The sequence below is a fragment of the Cyprinus carpio genome, chromosome B3, assembly GCF_018340385.1.
Source record: "Cyprinus carpio isolate SPL01 chromosome B3, ASM1834038v1, whole genome shotgun sequence".
Classification (NCBI taxonomy): domain Eukaryota; kingdom Metazoa; phylum Chordata; class Actinopteri; order Cypriniformes; family Cyprinidae; genus Cyprinus; species Cyprinus carpio.
The window spans coordinates 37,288,277-37,303,509 of record NC_056599.1 but is presented as its reverse complement, the minus strand read 5'-3'; the positions used below and the strand labels follow the sequence as shown (position 1 = coordinate 37,303,509).

At 35.2% G+C, this 15,233-nt stretch overlaps 1 protein-coding gene across 4 annotated transcripts in view; it reads right to left on the bottom strand.

Annotated features, from left to right (window-relative positions):
• LOC109078078 (centrosomal protein of 112 kDa-like) overlaps window positions 1–15,233 on the bottom strand; it is a 160,468-nt gene that overhangs the window by 50,362 nt on the left and 94,873 nt on the right. For all 4 annotated transcript variants that reach the window (XM_042720941.1, XM_042720940.1, XM_042720942.1 and 1 more), the window contains one exon: window positions 9,325–9,387. In XM_042720941.1, coding sequence (XP_042576875.1) covers window positions 9,325–9,387 — 63 coding nt within the window. The remainder of the gene's footprint in view (window positions 1–9,324; window positions 9,388–15,233) is intronic.

The window sequence follows — 15,233 nt, the reverse complement described above, 5'->3', positions numbered from 1 at the left end:
ATGGCTTTCTATCTTAAAGGGGTCATATAATGTGATTTCACCTTACATTAAACCTTACGTGCAAACACATTGCATTACACCAAATTTTTTTTTTTTTAGTATCGTCATATGACCCCTTTAATATACTTTAAAATATAATTTATTCCTGCGATGCAAAGCTGAATTTTTAGCATCACTACTCCAGTCTTTTCCTTCAGAAATTATTCTAATATGCTGTTTTATCAATATTGGAATCAGTGATACAGGATTATTTGTTGAATAAAAGGTTAAAAAATACAGTGTTTATTTAAAATGGAAATATTTTGTAACAATAACCACTACTACACTACTACTTTTTTTTTTTTTTTTTTTTTTTTAAGGAAATTAATAATTTTATTCAGCAAGGAGGTGTTAAAGTAATAATAATGAAAAAAAAAAATGATAGTAAATACTTATATTGTTAGAAAAGATTTCTATTTTCAATAAATGCTGTTATTTTATATTTTTATTCATAAAAAAAAATCTTGCAAAAATCAGTTTTCCAAAAAATATTAAGCAGCACAACAGTTTCAACACTGGTAATAAATCAGCATAATAGAATGATTTCTGAATGATAACGTGACACTGAAGACGGGAGTAATGATGCGAAAATTCAGCTTTGCATCACAGGAATAAAATAGAATTGAAAATATATTAAAATAGAAAACTATTTTACAATATTATTTTGTTTCTGTATGTTGGATCAAATAAATGCAACCTTGATGAGCAGAAGAGACAAAAAATAAAATAAAATAAATAAAAATGTTACTGCTCTCAAACCTTTGAACAGCAGTGTACTGTACAATGCTACTGCTTTGTTTTCACTGTTTTAATTTTATATTAATAACTGAGCTAATGACACACTACTGGAAAAACTTGACATGATTACACTGAGTATGCATAATAAGCACTGTTGTATGATGTCAACACCTTAAACTGTTTTTTGCAAGAAAGTCTCAAGTAAAACTTGATTTTTGCCAATTTCCCCAATTACTTTTCATGTTTACCTGAATTCTGCCATCTTATGCAATATTTACAATTCAATGTCAAGACCATAAAAGAGTCAGCTATAAAATTCAATCTAATGCATTACTGGCTTTTAATAATGAACAGATTTTAATGGTTATCGTTTTGTTGTCCATGCAAACACTTAATGACTGTTAAAATCTGTCAAGCGCAGATGAAGGTCTAGCCTCTAGCCTTTCCAGAGTCCTGTCGGAATCAGTGTTGTTAGGGCCCAAATGAGAGCCGTACAATAAAATCCCAAATGGCCACCCCCTGCATCACTACAGTTGCTCTTCACATTTCATGCACACAACCCAAACCGAAAAAAAGAACAGAGGAGCATAGAGAGAAGACAGACTGTTTAATGAAGCTCTAGCGAGATGAAAATTAGAAAAACTGGCCCTGTGAAATCTTGCAGGCCAAATTCAGATTCTATTTCAACTGCAGCCAAGAAAGCAGCAGCAGCATTGAGCAGGGCAGCGGTGCATCTCAGGCTCAGACAGATAATTGTTTATTGTGCATAAATGTTCGGAGAAATGGTTTTACTGGAATCCGTTTGTTGTGTGGGAGTTGGGAGTGAACTCTTGGAGCGGACACAGAGGGAGAGATTAGGCTTATTTTGTCAGTGGGCGAACCACATGAAAGCACCAAACGCCCCATTATTATGGTAACATAAGTTCTCATGGTAATAATTATTTGGCTATACAGATTCTTGCATCAAGTCTTTTGCCTGAAGGGACACACTCATCCCTCGATTGTTATTACTGTTCTTGATATTTGGGAATTTTGGCATTAATGGCTTCAGCACATCTTCTTTCATTTTAAAGCTTCTCTTTAGTTTAAGGGGAAAAGTTACTGTCACCTTAATGTCTTTTTGATGGATGACTGATGTACCAATATGGGCCAAATATATATGTAAACGAAATAAGATATAACTGAAAGCTTCAGTGACATAATGAGACATTAGGGAATCGTCCGAAATGATGGATCAACACACAAACAGTTAATCAGAGTTTCTGTCAAAACGTCACAGTTACTACAGTAGATACTAGCAGTCAAACTGTGGTAACTCCACATCAGAACTTACTAGAATCAAAAGAGAAATGACACAGAACAAGATTTCTAGATTTACTGTAGAAAATGTAAGCATCATTCGTAAAACTTTGTGTTCTGAGTGATAGCTTGCATGTTACAAAGTATGGTATTCTGGTCAGATACTTCAATGTAAGTCTATGGAGTTTTTGGTCATACTTTAATTTAAGGTGCAATTCTCGAGAATTGATCCCTATACTAAAGTGTTACCAATACCACACCTCTAGTTTAGAAGGTATCAAGTTATTTAAATACATAACAAAAAACTCACTTGTAATTAAAATCATTTAATCAGACATACTGAAGTAGATCTGAAGCGCATGAAAAATAAAAAATCAACCACAGCCGCATCGTGTTTAGGGACGTGATCTCTAACTTGATCACATTACTTTAGTAGTGTGCACTAAAGTATAGTGCATTACTAAATTTACATCACAACATCCAAGTCAAAACAGTAAAAGTAACTGTAGTAACTAGTATTTTGGAGGTTACTATTGTAAACGTTTGAAAAAGAAGCAACATAATTTATTTGAACATTTATGAAAGCTAAACAAGTGAAATGTGAAAACCACAGAGATGTGGTGTCATATGTACATGAATAAAAATGAATAATGCAGCAGGTCTAGGATACATATCTATAGGATGGTGGTGATGAAAGGAGAGCTGTAGAAAGCAAAGCTCTGTTTGGACAACACCTTGCCTCATCATTAGCTGGAGAGCATCAAACACTAGCAAGATTAAAGGTCAATCAAAGAGGAGCTGGATTTCTAAAATGCTAATTAAAAACACTCTAGTACAGTGCACCCTCAGAACCAGAGCTGAGATCCCTCTAGACAATGTATGGCATGGTATGGATTTAATTGGTGCACTTCATATGCAATTCTTGCGCTTTGGGCACATCTGAGAAATGTCTGTTGATGGCATAGGTTAGTATGTGCTTCAGAAGTTCAAAGGACACTTGTCTATATAACCTTGCAATGCCTTATGGGACGCGACAGCAGCAGCAGAAGTGTATTCTTTCATGGTTACTCTTCCAAGGCCAATTGGACATATTAAAAGTGAAATTTTCAAAAATGTTCATATTGTTTTTCGTACAGGGTGATAGTCCAAAAAATGACATGAACTAAAATAAAATTTGAAACCCTTACAACCCAGCTGAAAAATGCAATTAAACCTGAAAATGCCATTGAAACTGAAATATCTGACGGAAATGCTAACACTGTTAATATTTTAATATGCCACTAGTTACTATCTGACAGTCACCACTGATAAGCTACTACTAAATATTGTAGAAACTTAATTTTCTGTAAAGTTGCTTTGCAATGATTTGTATCGTAAAAAGCGCTATACAAATAAACTTGAATACTATAAAATATTATAAACTAAAAACTAAACAAAGACAATGTGACAGCTAAAACGAAATAAAAATTGAAAGTACAAACTGAAAATACAGTAAGAACTGAATAAATAATGCTACTTTTTACATTTTTGTCCTTTTGGGTGAACTGTTCATAACAAGAGTGCTTAACAAGAGGAGTAGGCAAACGGAGGCCTGTGTTCTTTGGTGTGGAGGAGGCGCATTTAATGTGTATTAAACAAAGATGTGTTCCCACCAAATGCAAGTGGGAAACCAGAGAGAGGAAAAACTATGTTTATCCAGCGAATGCCAATTTTGTGCCTCAGAAAAGGAATTAATCATCAGTGGCCCTCTCAGAGGTTATTCAGAAATGGGAAAATGCCTGTGAACTCTTTTTCTCTCACACTCAAAGTGTGTTCTTTTGATGTCAAGCATTGTGTAATTTAATAGGTCTGTGTTTTCACACAACATCTGCTTGTCAACCTGACATTCAGTGCTCTGTGTTGTGGAGAGAACTGAAAATGAGTCCATGAAAAAAGAGCGAGCGTTTGAGCTGGGACTAAGGTAATGCAAGGCAATTATGACAGGCCCACAACCTCAGACCACAACATCTACAGGAGTTCAGCTCTGTGCTAATCTTACACACAGAGAAGAATTAAGGTTATTCTTCTGAACCTGAGTGAGTGTAATGGCGTTGAGTCTGAGCAGTTTCAGTCTTATGTATTGTATAATATAATTAATACATGGCAGAGGCCGGCCTCAGTATGGGATATAGAGGCGAGAAAAGTGCTCAGACACCCTCAGAACACCCTCCCTAATGGAGAGTGGGCAACAAGTGTCGAGTATGAGTATTATCAGGGGCTACAAAATGAAATGCACGTGTCTGCAACACCTCAGAGGGCAAGTTGTGTTATTAAGGCAGAGGGGAAAAACGTGTTCAGGACGCCTCTCTGACACTGTGGTTTGCCAAGCTGCCCAACAAGCCTCTCATGACTTAAAGTAGTTTACTACAGACAAGGCAAGCAGGCTTGATAAAGTAATTATCTGCAGTCCACCACAAGTTATCAAAAAAAGTAGCTGGGTCATTCCTGTTATTTCAAATTTGTAACTAAAACTAAATAAAAATAAATCATACTGCTAATAAAAAACAATCATTCCTGTTATGCACATTAAATGTCCTTATTATATCTGGATCATTACTTTGACACATTATGTTGAATTTGATAAAGCGGTGTCCAAGAGTGCTGATATACAGTCCAACAGCACTGGGACGTTTCACTGTGTGTATCCCTCCCTCCACTGTTAGGGGGGAATCTTCTTCTTTCTGCAGGTTACACCGCTACACCAGCAGGTGGCAACTAGTTACTGTCTTTGTAAATAAGTAATAGAATCTGTCACTTACAGCTGCACAATTAATCGGAATCGAATCAAAATCGCAATTAAATTGTTTGGTTTCATGTTTAGCTGTTATGTGAGGCTTGTCAGTGATGTACAGCTCTGTGATCAGTAGTAAATGTTTGAGTCAGTTATAACGTGCATTTAAAAAAAAAAAAAAACATGCGTCAAACATCTTTCTGAACATGAGGAGCATTTATGAACCTTTTGTCCAAAGGACAACATTTAATAACGTTTTTACTCCAAACTCACTCAATAACATCAGTCGAGTGTTTGAAATAAAATCCTTTTGCGAGATGATGTGCATTCGTAATATTATTTCATAGTATTCTAGGCAGTGATAAAGGCTATGACAATTAGCATTGCATAATACATATACTTTATTATAAAGTAAATACACGAGAAGGCTTGAATAACTCATGAAAAACTAAACATTTATTGTCATAGTCATGTGTTAATTCACGTTTAATTAATGTTTGTTTGTGTTTAATGCTATTTTCATGCGATGAACGAAGTTCAGTCTTTCCAGGAATGATATGCATTACCTTTCTTCTGCGGAGCATATTTGGAGTTTCAGCATGAGAGTGCCCTCTGGCCTTCAGAGGGAGCAGTATTTACTACTGATCACAGAACAGTGCTTCACTGACAAGCTGCACATGAAAAAAATCGCAGCCTTTGCTGAATCGCGATTCCAGTTTAATTTTGATTAATCGTGCAGCTCTACTTTCACTCAATTCGAACATATTAAATAGGAAAACTAAAGCATAAACAACTATTACCATCTGATCTGTGATGACCTGCTGATCTGAATTATGTGATTTGCATGGTGTCAGTTGATCTGTCTGTAAAATATCCTATTCGATAAATGTTGGAATAACATATGAAATGATGGTTAATAAATTAATAGGTGTTTTATTATAGAATTAGAGCAATACCAGGGGACATACAAATGGCAACATCCTCTCAAAATTAAAGTAAAATGAAATTGATAGAATACACCTCTTATTTTCACTCTATTTCACAAGTAATTAAAACATGATAGAACATAAAAAATGCACTGCATGGTAGGAATGACAGTTAACTACATTGAAGCTATTTACAGTAAGTTATGCAATGTTCTTGGAGGTCAAACAGTTGAGCATGGCACTAATAAAACCAAGGTCATGGGTTTGATTCCCAGGGAGTGCATGAACTGGGGAAATGTACACACAATGAATGAAATAAGTCATTGTGGATAAAAGTGCCTGCCAAATACATTAATGCAGTGGTTCCCAAACCTGGTATTGGAGTACCCCCAACAGTACATATTTCGGATATCTCTCCCAACTGGTCTTGAAGTCTCTACTAGCCACCTGGTAAGTTGAATCAGGTGTGTTTTATTAGAGAGTTGGGGGTACAACAGGACCTGGATTGGGAACTATGTAAATTTAATGTATAATTTATTTAACAAATCAATATTATTTATCTGGAACAAAAAATGATCTGGTTTAAAATGACTTGCATCAGGGCTTTAACATGTCTCAAAACAAGAGTCATGGTACACTTTGACCCTCGCATGAAAATCATTGTATAGAAAACAGGAACCTGATGTCAGCAACGCAATGCATTGTGGGATTTTAGGGCGCAGGTGGTACAGCAGAGACTGAGTAGTAGTTAATATAGACATTTTATATAATACTGTGTTTACATGATCTAACTTCAGAACACGGTGAAATGGTGAATGCTTGCTGTATTATCAGCAACCATAGCTGATTTTTCAGCTTTCTAGCATTGAAGCAACACAATGGTGAAAGTGAGGTAAACTTAACCATTTCCTTGTTCAGTATCTCTTAGTAAGGAATCTTGCACTTGATTATTTGTGTAGCGCTCTTCACAATACACATTGTTTCAAAGTAATTGTTTCAAGCTTTACAGAGTTACTGTTACATCTATAATGGCTTAATGCTTTAACACTGATGATATATAACAATGATATAAATGATCCACCATTTGAAATTTAGCTACTTTGTATTTGTTATTTTAGCAGTTATATCAGCACCACTTTAAAACACAAGACCAAATTATACTGTGTAATGAATATTTGCAGTGTCTCGGATACATGACTGAATGTTCAAATTAATGGTCACAATTAATTTTAGGGTGCAATTCTTTCTATTAACAATTAATAAACCATTAACAATGGCTTTTGTCACAATAAACTACTAATTTGCTGCTTATTAATAGTTAGTAAGGTAGTTGTTAAGTTTAGGTATTGGGTAGGATTAGGGATGTAGAACGTAGTCATGCAGAATGTGTGCTTTATAAGTACTAATAAACAGCCAATATGTTAATGATAGGTATGCTAATAAGCAACTAGATAATAGTGAGAATTGGTCCCTATAATAAAGTGTCCACAGTTTCAATTAATAAAGCCTAATTTTTGCAAAATTACATGAGGAATATTATGTTATGAATTCAAAACAATTTTAACATGCTGCAAGATTTCAAAACTGATACTTTTGAACGTTGTTGTCACATATACAGCTTCATATGCATGAGTTTTCTAATTCAGTAGGTTTGCTCGGTAGCTTGTGTGATACGGCATTGCACTTGAGAGATGAAGCGCTCCGGTATGAACCCCGTGAATCTATGTATTTAGAGGCACGTAATTCGAATGAGCCTGGGTTGGAACATTTTGATTCTCACACAGATACCGCCCACATAATGATGCTTAATGTTTCAATCCATAGAGTTCAATGCACTGGGGAATGTTGATGTGTTCATGTGAAAAGGCCCTTAAAGCAGGGATTCTCAATCCTGTTCCTGGAGATCAACCTACCTGAAGTGTTCAGTTCAAGCCCTCATCCAACACACCTGTCTGTAATCATGCTCCTGACAAAGCCACTGGAATCCAAGCCTCACCATTACGTCTACAATGGGTTAATACTTTAACATTAATGATTTATATCAATGATCTTAATGATCCACCATTTAAGATCTAGCTATTTTCTATTTATTATTTTAGCAGTTATATCAGCGCCACTTTAATAAACAAGACTCCACTGGAAGGCAAGCCTGCAACCTTTAGCCAAAAATGTGTAACAGCTAATGCTAACATTGTGGCTTTGGCAGTACGCAGGGAAGGGTTGGATCAGGGTTGGAGCTGAATTTTGCAGGAATTGGGCACCCCTGCCTTAAAGCAACAGCACCAAACACTACACTACAAAACACTACACATAATTATGACAAAAATTGTAATTGCGATTATTAATTACAATTATCACAATTTACACTGAATAATTTTTATACCATTGTTTGATGCAACTGCATGCTGTATTTTTATATGAAAATAAACAAGCTGAAAACATGCTAACTGAAAAAACTTTGTGCTTTTCTATAGTATTAAGCCTCAAATCTCAACTATACATCGGACTGGTTTCTTCTTTAAATTATAAAAAAGCAAAAATATGAATGGTATTATAATGTTATAATAATACTTAAATTATGGGAATAATGGGAAAAACCCTTAAGATAACATGTAGAAAGAAAAAACACATCTTAAGCACACCGAATAACATAAGTGGACTTTGAACGATTAATTGCCACTTTGAACGATTATGTAATTGTGGCATCCATAATTGTAATCACGTTTAGAAATTCGATTAATTGTGCAGCCCTACTATGCACAAAAAATATTAAACAAAAATACCACAATGAACATGTTCACTCTAACTAATATAAGTCAATGAAATCAGTAATTAACAGCAGTATTTTACATAAATATATCTATCATATGTACACAACTATTCAAAATGTTGTGGTTGGTCCTATTTTTATATATATCTTACACTCTTATGCTGTGTTTCGTAGTTGTTTTTCTAAAAGATACAGTAAAAATAGTAATATTGTGAAATATTATTAAAGTTTATTTGTTTTCTTTTAATATATAGAAAGTTTAAAATAACAACATTTTTTAAAAGTTTTTTTTGTGTAACAATGTATTAATTTATTTTAGTATTAATATAATTAATATTAATTATAGTATTAATTTTCTTAAAAAAAAAAACTTTTACGGTACACACACACGACTTCTGGGAACACTACTGCACTGAATTATGACTTAAATTAGTAGAAGTATTTCTGTTTTTTTTGACTACTACTTTTTAGTTCCCAAACAACATCCGAAAATACACTCACATCTACATACAGCAGAAACTGAAAACATACAACACAGAGTGTGAATAAGACAGGTGAAGAGAGGTAAAGAAAAACAATACCCCACATCACACCCACATGTTTGAGGGAATCCACATGAATTAATGCACATATATTTGCATGTGCGTATGCATGAATTGCTCCAGAAATACAGATTACACATGAGCATATCTCTCTATCTATCTATCTGGACTGAAAAGCAGGACATAATGTTTTTCCTTCCTTCTAAGCTTCCCTCAGAACATTCAAACAATCGTGTTTACCTGTGCAGACTTGGCCAGCTTCTGATTATATTCCTTCTCAAGATGCTTCAACCTGCTGTTGGTCTGTAATGAAAGAGAACACAGGAGAGGAGGGTGTTAGAAACAGAGAGTGCAGACACATGACACCGGATCGGCTGGCAGGAAGCGCGGAGAGTCGCTTTGCCGTGACCTCTGCAACTGGCAGGCATGTTGGCATGCGTGTGGCTGGAGCTCTGGGCTCAGGGCCAGGCCTGACACCACAACAGCACATGGGCCTTTCATCAGAAGCCAACTTATCACCACTTAACAGGAAGAGAGAGAACAATATCACAACGTTATCTGCAAAACAAGAATATGACATGAAAAAAAAAAAGCTTTTGTGAGCAAGAACATGAAAAGCAACCAAAAACTAAGAGATAAATGACTATATGAGGGTTATTTATATATTTATTTTTGTTGTGAATAGTCAAACGTGCTTTTGTTGCATGCTCTCTAATAAACTTATATTATTGATAATTTAATATAGTGACCAATTCTCACTATTAACTAGTTATTATCTTGCCTTTTATTAACACATTGGCTGTTTATTAGTACTTATAAAGAACATATTCTGCATGACCATATTCTACATCCCTAATCCTACCCAAATACCTAAACTTAACAACAACCTTACTAACTATTAATAAACAGCAAATTAGGAATTTATTTAGGCAAATGTTGTAGTTAATTGTTTGTTAATAGTGAGATTTGGACCTTAAAATAAAGTGTGACCAATACTAGTAAAAAAAATCTTTACTGCTGGTGGTTATGTTGCCACTCTGAGTAGCAATTCACCACTGTAATGCTTCCTACCTATCATAAACTTGTAAAGATAGGACTCAAAGAGTCCGTCTTGGCCAATGGTGTCTAATATAGGGTAAGGTAGGGTCATAGATGGTCATAGATAACAAAAAATCTTCTCAAAACATACCTAGATGGAGAGTTATCCATTAGCATTATCACCCTTACAATGGCAGTTGCTTGGCTGGTGCACAAAGCCCCATAAAAGTGTAACCTACATTTTTTTAAGCCAATCAACTGATCAGATGTGGCTTGCAAAAATCTATTTTACCAGAATACATAAGTAGTTCTTTAAGATCTAATCTTATGAAAGACCACATAATGTTGACAACTGAGCTTCCACACTAACACATTGAACTCAAGTTTCTGATGTCAAATCTCTAGTGTGAAAAGTCCTCAGTAAAATATGTATAGTGATCAGATGCACATGCAGGTGAAGTCGATGTTGAGGTTGATCCTACTGATGCATTGGGCCGGAGGCATCAACACATAAGCTACTGCTAAAAAAACACACATACATACAGACCAGCAAACCCACAAGCAGATCCCTCCCGGGCCCTCCCTCTCTCATCCTGTCAGTCACTGTATGTCCCCTCGAGCCTTTTACACTGATGAGAGAAACAAGGCAACTCTAGCATCTATAAAAAGGATATTCTTAGTTTTTTGCTGCTTGTGTTGCCATAGAGACCTTACATTTCCTTAAATCTGCCAATGGGTAATGGGGAACTTTGTGTGAATGACATTTTGAATGGCAAATATCTGCGTTTTACGAATTTCCTTATGCTTAAAAGAACAGTTACACCAACACTGAAAACTCAAATTTACCATCACGCCATCCAAATGTAGTGACATTATTTCTGTTGAATACAAAAGGATATGTTTATCTGAATGTTCATTCAGCTGAATGCGTCTCTTTTCTATATAATGAACATCCAAAAGGACAGATATTGCAGAGGTCTGACATACATTGTTAAATTTCGGACCTAAATCCTGGACAGATGGCCAGTCCATAAAAGGGCTTACACGAAGATAAAAAAATACAGACTTAGATTATAGTGCATAAATCGTATAGACTAATTTTATGCTACTTTTATTTACTTTTTTGGTAAAATGCCTTGTCACTGTATATTTTTGGTGTATGGAAGAGCAGTGTGAACATTAGGGGTGTCAAATTAATCGTTTCTACGATGCATTGTGATGCAGACGAGGACAATTCGGTATCGGTACAGTAATAGACCATAACCGATTATAACAGATGCTTTTCTGACATAATTTGCAGCAGTAGCATACAATGGTGGAGGGAGGCCAGACACGAGTGCGAGCATAGGCGGAGTGCATGTAAGGCTGGCCACGGGGTCTTATGGCAAAAATGCCACTAAATTGGACAAAAATGCTCCTACACAAATAAATAAAATCTATTGCGTCTATTGCTAATGAAGTGAAAATGAATAGAAAGTGTCGATTGCGGCATTAGATTAAGATTTGCTCATGTTGCACTCAGGGGCGTGTCTATGTGGTGGCCAGGGGTGTTGTTTTTACATATAGTTATACAATAAAAGTGTATCAACCAGGTTCCAGAAATAATCACTGAGGGGGCTTCTGAAATTAGTGAGGGTGCTCTAGTTTTAATGCACATTTTCACATATTTTGTCCCGTCTTTTGCTGTGGTTATCACTATGTCATCATACACGCATACACTGACTGAAATCCGGACTTTTGTGAATTCTCTCATCATAAACAGCAAAACTCAGATGTACGTACAATGTAATTAAGAGATTAATTTCATATTGTAGACAGCTTCAGTGATTATAACGACAGTTCTGTTTTTAAACTCGCGAGTGCTTAAACTCGCGATAGATCAAAGTTAGTGATAATGTCACTCTCTGTAGGCTATGTTATTTATTCGCCGTTTGAATAACCGTGGAAAGGAAACATTATATAATTATACATTTCTAATGTTTTAATTAAATTGTAATCACGTTAAATACAAATTCAGTCCCATTAAACATATTTTATTAGACTATGACACCCATGTCTGGTTCTTGCCTAAAAATCTTGCCTGAATCATTTGAATGCTTTTAACTGTGCTTGCAGATGGCGCTGCAAACTCATGCAGCGCTCACAGGATCATTCCGTCCATGATGTTTTACAAAACAAATTTCTTTAGCAGTTTATTTAGTTAATAGCTTAAGGCCATTTGCGCAATTTAAATCATAATGCAATAAAACACACGATTGCGACAATATATGGTTTATATGCTTTTCAAGTCATCTCTAGGTAATAAATGAATAAAATTGACAAATAATGCTAATTCACAAACTATTTAGTACAGAAACTATAATATATATATATATCATGTGATAAAAATGGGAAAGAAGTGTTTGTAGTATATAAACCAATCATAAAATTGTCATTAGGAAAATATAGGGGGGAAATATAGAATAAAAATGATTAGAAATTGTCATTTATAAGCTTTGTTATTGTCCAGCAGTGTATTTGGGGCCAGATTTACTAACAGATTGCCCCAACGCAAATCATCTTTTAGCATTAAAATAGTACTGTCAGGATTCACTAAAGACGCGCATTGAGGATTTCCTGCTGAAAAGGTCAGGATTTTTTTGAGCCTGACCTTATTGAATATGCATTTGTAGGAGTTTCCCTTTCAAACACAAAATTTATGGGAGGAGAGTATTAAAATAAATCAGGCAATGCAATTTACTAATGTTTGCGCTCATCAATTTACTGGTATTTGCACCATTATTTAACACCCAAACAAAGCATGTCTTAAAGCAGGTAGATTGCGCTGGTCATTATGGAAATGATCTGGCTGCGTCAGTGTTCTTCAATGTGTGCATTGTCAGTAAATCACACGCAGAATTTTCCACTCCCACTGGCGCTTGATGGAATTGCACTCTAATGTTAATTTGCCCTGTTTAGTAAATCTGGCCCTTAATTTCTTTAATCAATTAAAAGTCAAATCTCAATTAAAAGACAATAATAATAATAATAGTAATAATAATAAAAACCTGTGAATTAGAAAGGTATTATTTGTCATTTCTGTCCCCCTCACTTTTGAAATAATAGCTACGCCCCTGAGCGTGAATATTCTTTCAGTCTTCCCTGAAAGACAACATGAGTAAATGATGACAATTTTCCTTTTATTTTATTTTTTTTAAAGAACTAATCCTGTAACATGCTAACACTGATCCAAGTACAGAGGATCCAATGAACAGAGGGTGCTTAATGGATCTGTACTAAGTATGGAAAAACACAAACAGTAAGAAAGTTGGAAAAGCATGGAAAAATGAAGCATTTGGACAGCTTTGTGTGTGTTTCCTAGCAAATGTCTGTACCTTGCCAAAGGCATCTTAGAGCTACAGGCGCTTTGAGCTTCTATCAGGTGCTGCAATCGCTTCACAATATTGCCGGTGTGAGTCCACGGCCTTTGAAGTGTGAACGCTGTATTTGAACGTTACTGTATTTGAAAGCACAAAGCATGCGGCGCTAAGCCAACCTTCATTAACAATCTAATTCTGGAGCTGAGCAATCACAACACTCACCCTTCCAATCATACACATTAAAACAGAAGGAAAATAAACATCAGCACACATACCTACAGGGATAACATAAGATGTAATTATTTTTTCTAAAAAAAACAGGAACAATTAGGTTTGATAGTGTAATAAGTACAAGGCTGGCAGGCATTTTCCCACAATTTTGCAGTATGTGTTTAGAGATTTTTGGCAAGTGCTGCATTGGATTATGTTGCTTGGAGAGGAAGACTTTTTTGTAAACATGGTTTTAAAAGCAATGGGCATTCTCATGTATCCAAACTGCCTTGGGTTTATTGGTTCCTGGTGTCGGGGAAAGAGATAGCACTGTGAAGACTGAGCATACACAAACTTAAAGGATCAGTTCAGCCAAAATGAAAATCGTCATCATTTACTTATCCTCATGTTGTTTTCAAATCAGTATGAGTTGTACTTTTTCATACAATGAAAGCATACTGAGACCAGAGGTCATCAAACTCCATGAAAAAAAAAAATAACAAAAACAAAAAATTCTCACAATATTATAAAAGCTAGAGTGGGAGTAAGAAAAAAATGCAAGTCATAATTAAGATAGATGAGTCAAATCATGCCAGTTGCTCACCTCAAGCAAGTCAAAGTGTTAAGCAATTACCAAGTTTGATCACATTACCAAATAGTACCTATTAAAGACAATTTGACTTATTTCCTATAGTAATTATTCAGTCTTTGAAATCATATTATACATAAATGAGAAGAAACATACCCAAGCTTTATAAACATTTTGTCAGTTGTAGAAAACATGCAAACTACTATTACAAGAGGGAAAAAATATATTTCACAATCATATAACTTCAGAATATAGAATACAAAATATATAAAAAGTCATAAGAACTACTTTTTAATGCTGATCTTTGCTGGTTTTTATTGCATTGAAAAAACAATTTGGTTACACTTTATTTTAAAGTGTCAATGTTAAAGTGTAATTATACATATTAAGGACTGAGTAATATTAATTAACTACATGTACTTACTGTATGGATAGGGTTAGGGTTACTTGCACGTAATTGTGCATAATTTATTGTTATTATAATTGTAAGTACATGCAACGTGTAACAAGGACACTTACCAACACTTTCTTAAAATATTTCTCTGAATGAAATTCTCTGAATGAAAACAAACAAAAAATGCATGCACACATCTGTCAAATAAATATGGCAATGTATACTGGAAATCATCAAAGCTATTGTGATGTATTTTTTATCTATATTGCTCAGCCCTATTGTGAACAAACCAAGTCAGTGAAGGTGACACCATGCTAATGAAAAACAGATCAATCCTCACTTGTCCTTCCTCGTCCTATTTAAAAGGGCCGTCACGTATTACACTGGCAGGTGTGGCTACACCCCCAGCATGTGTGTGTGTGTGTGTGTGTGTTGTGTGGCTCGGACTGTTTGATTCTCATCATGGCTTCCAAAATCTGTTTTTGGGCAGGGATCTGTCACACCTCTGTTAGCAGGTGGATCAGTGGACCGGTGGTAGGGATCAGGGAACACAGCCATG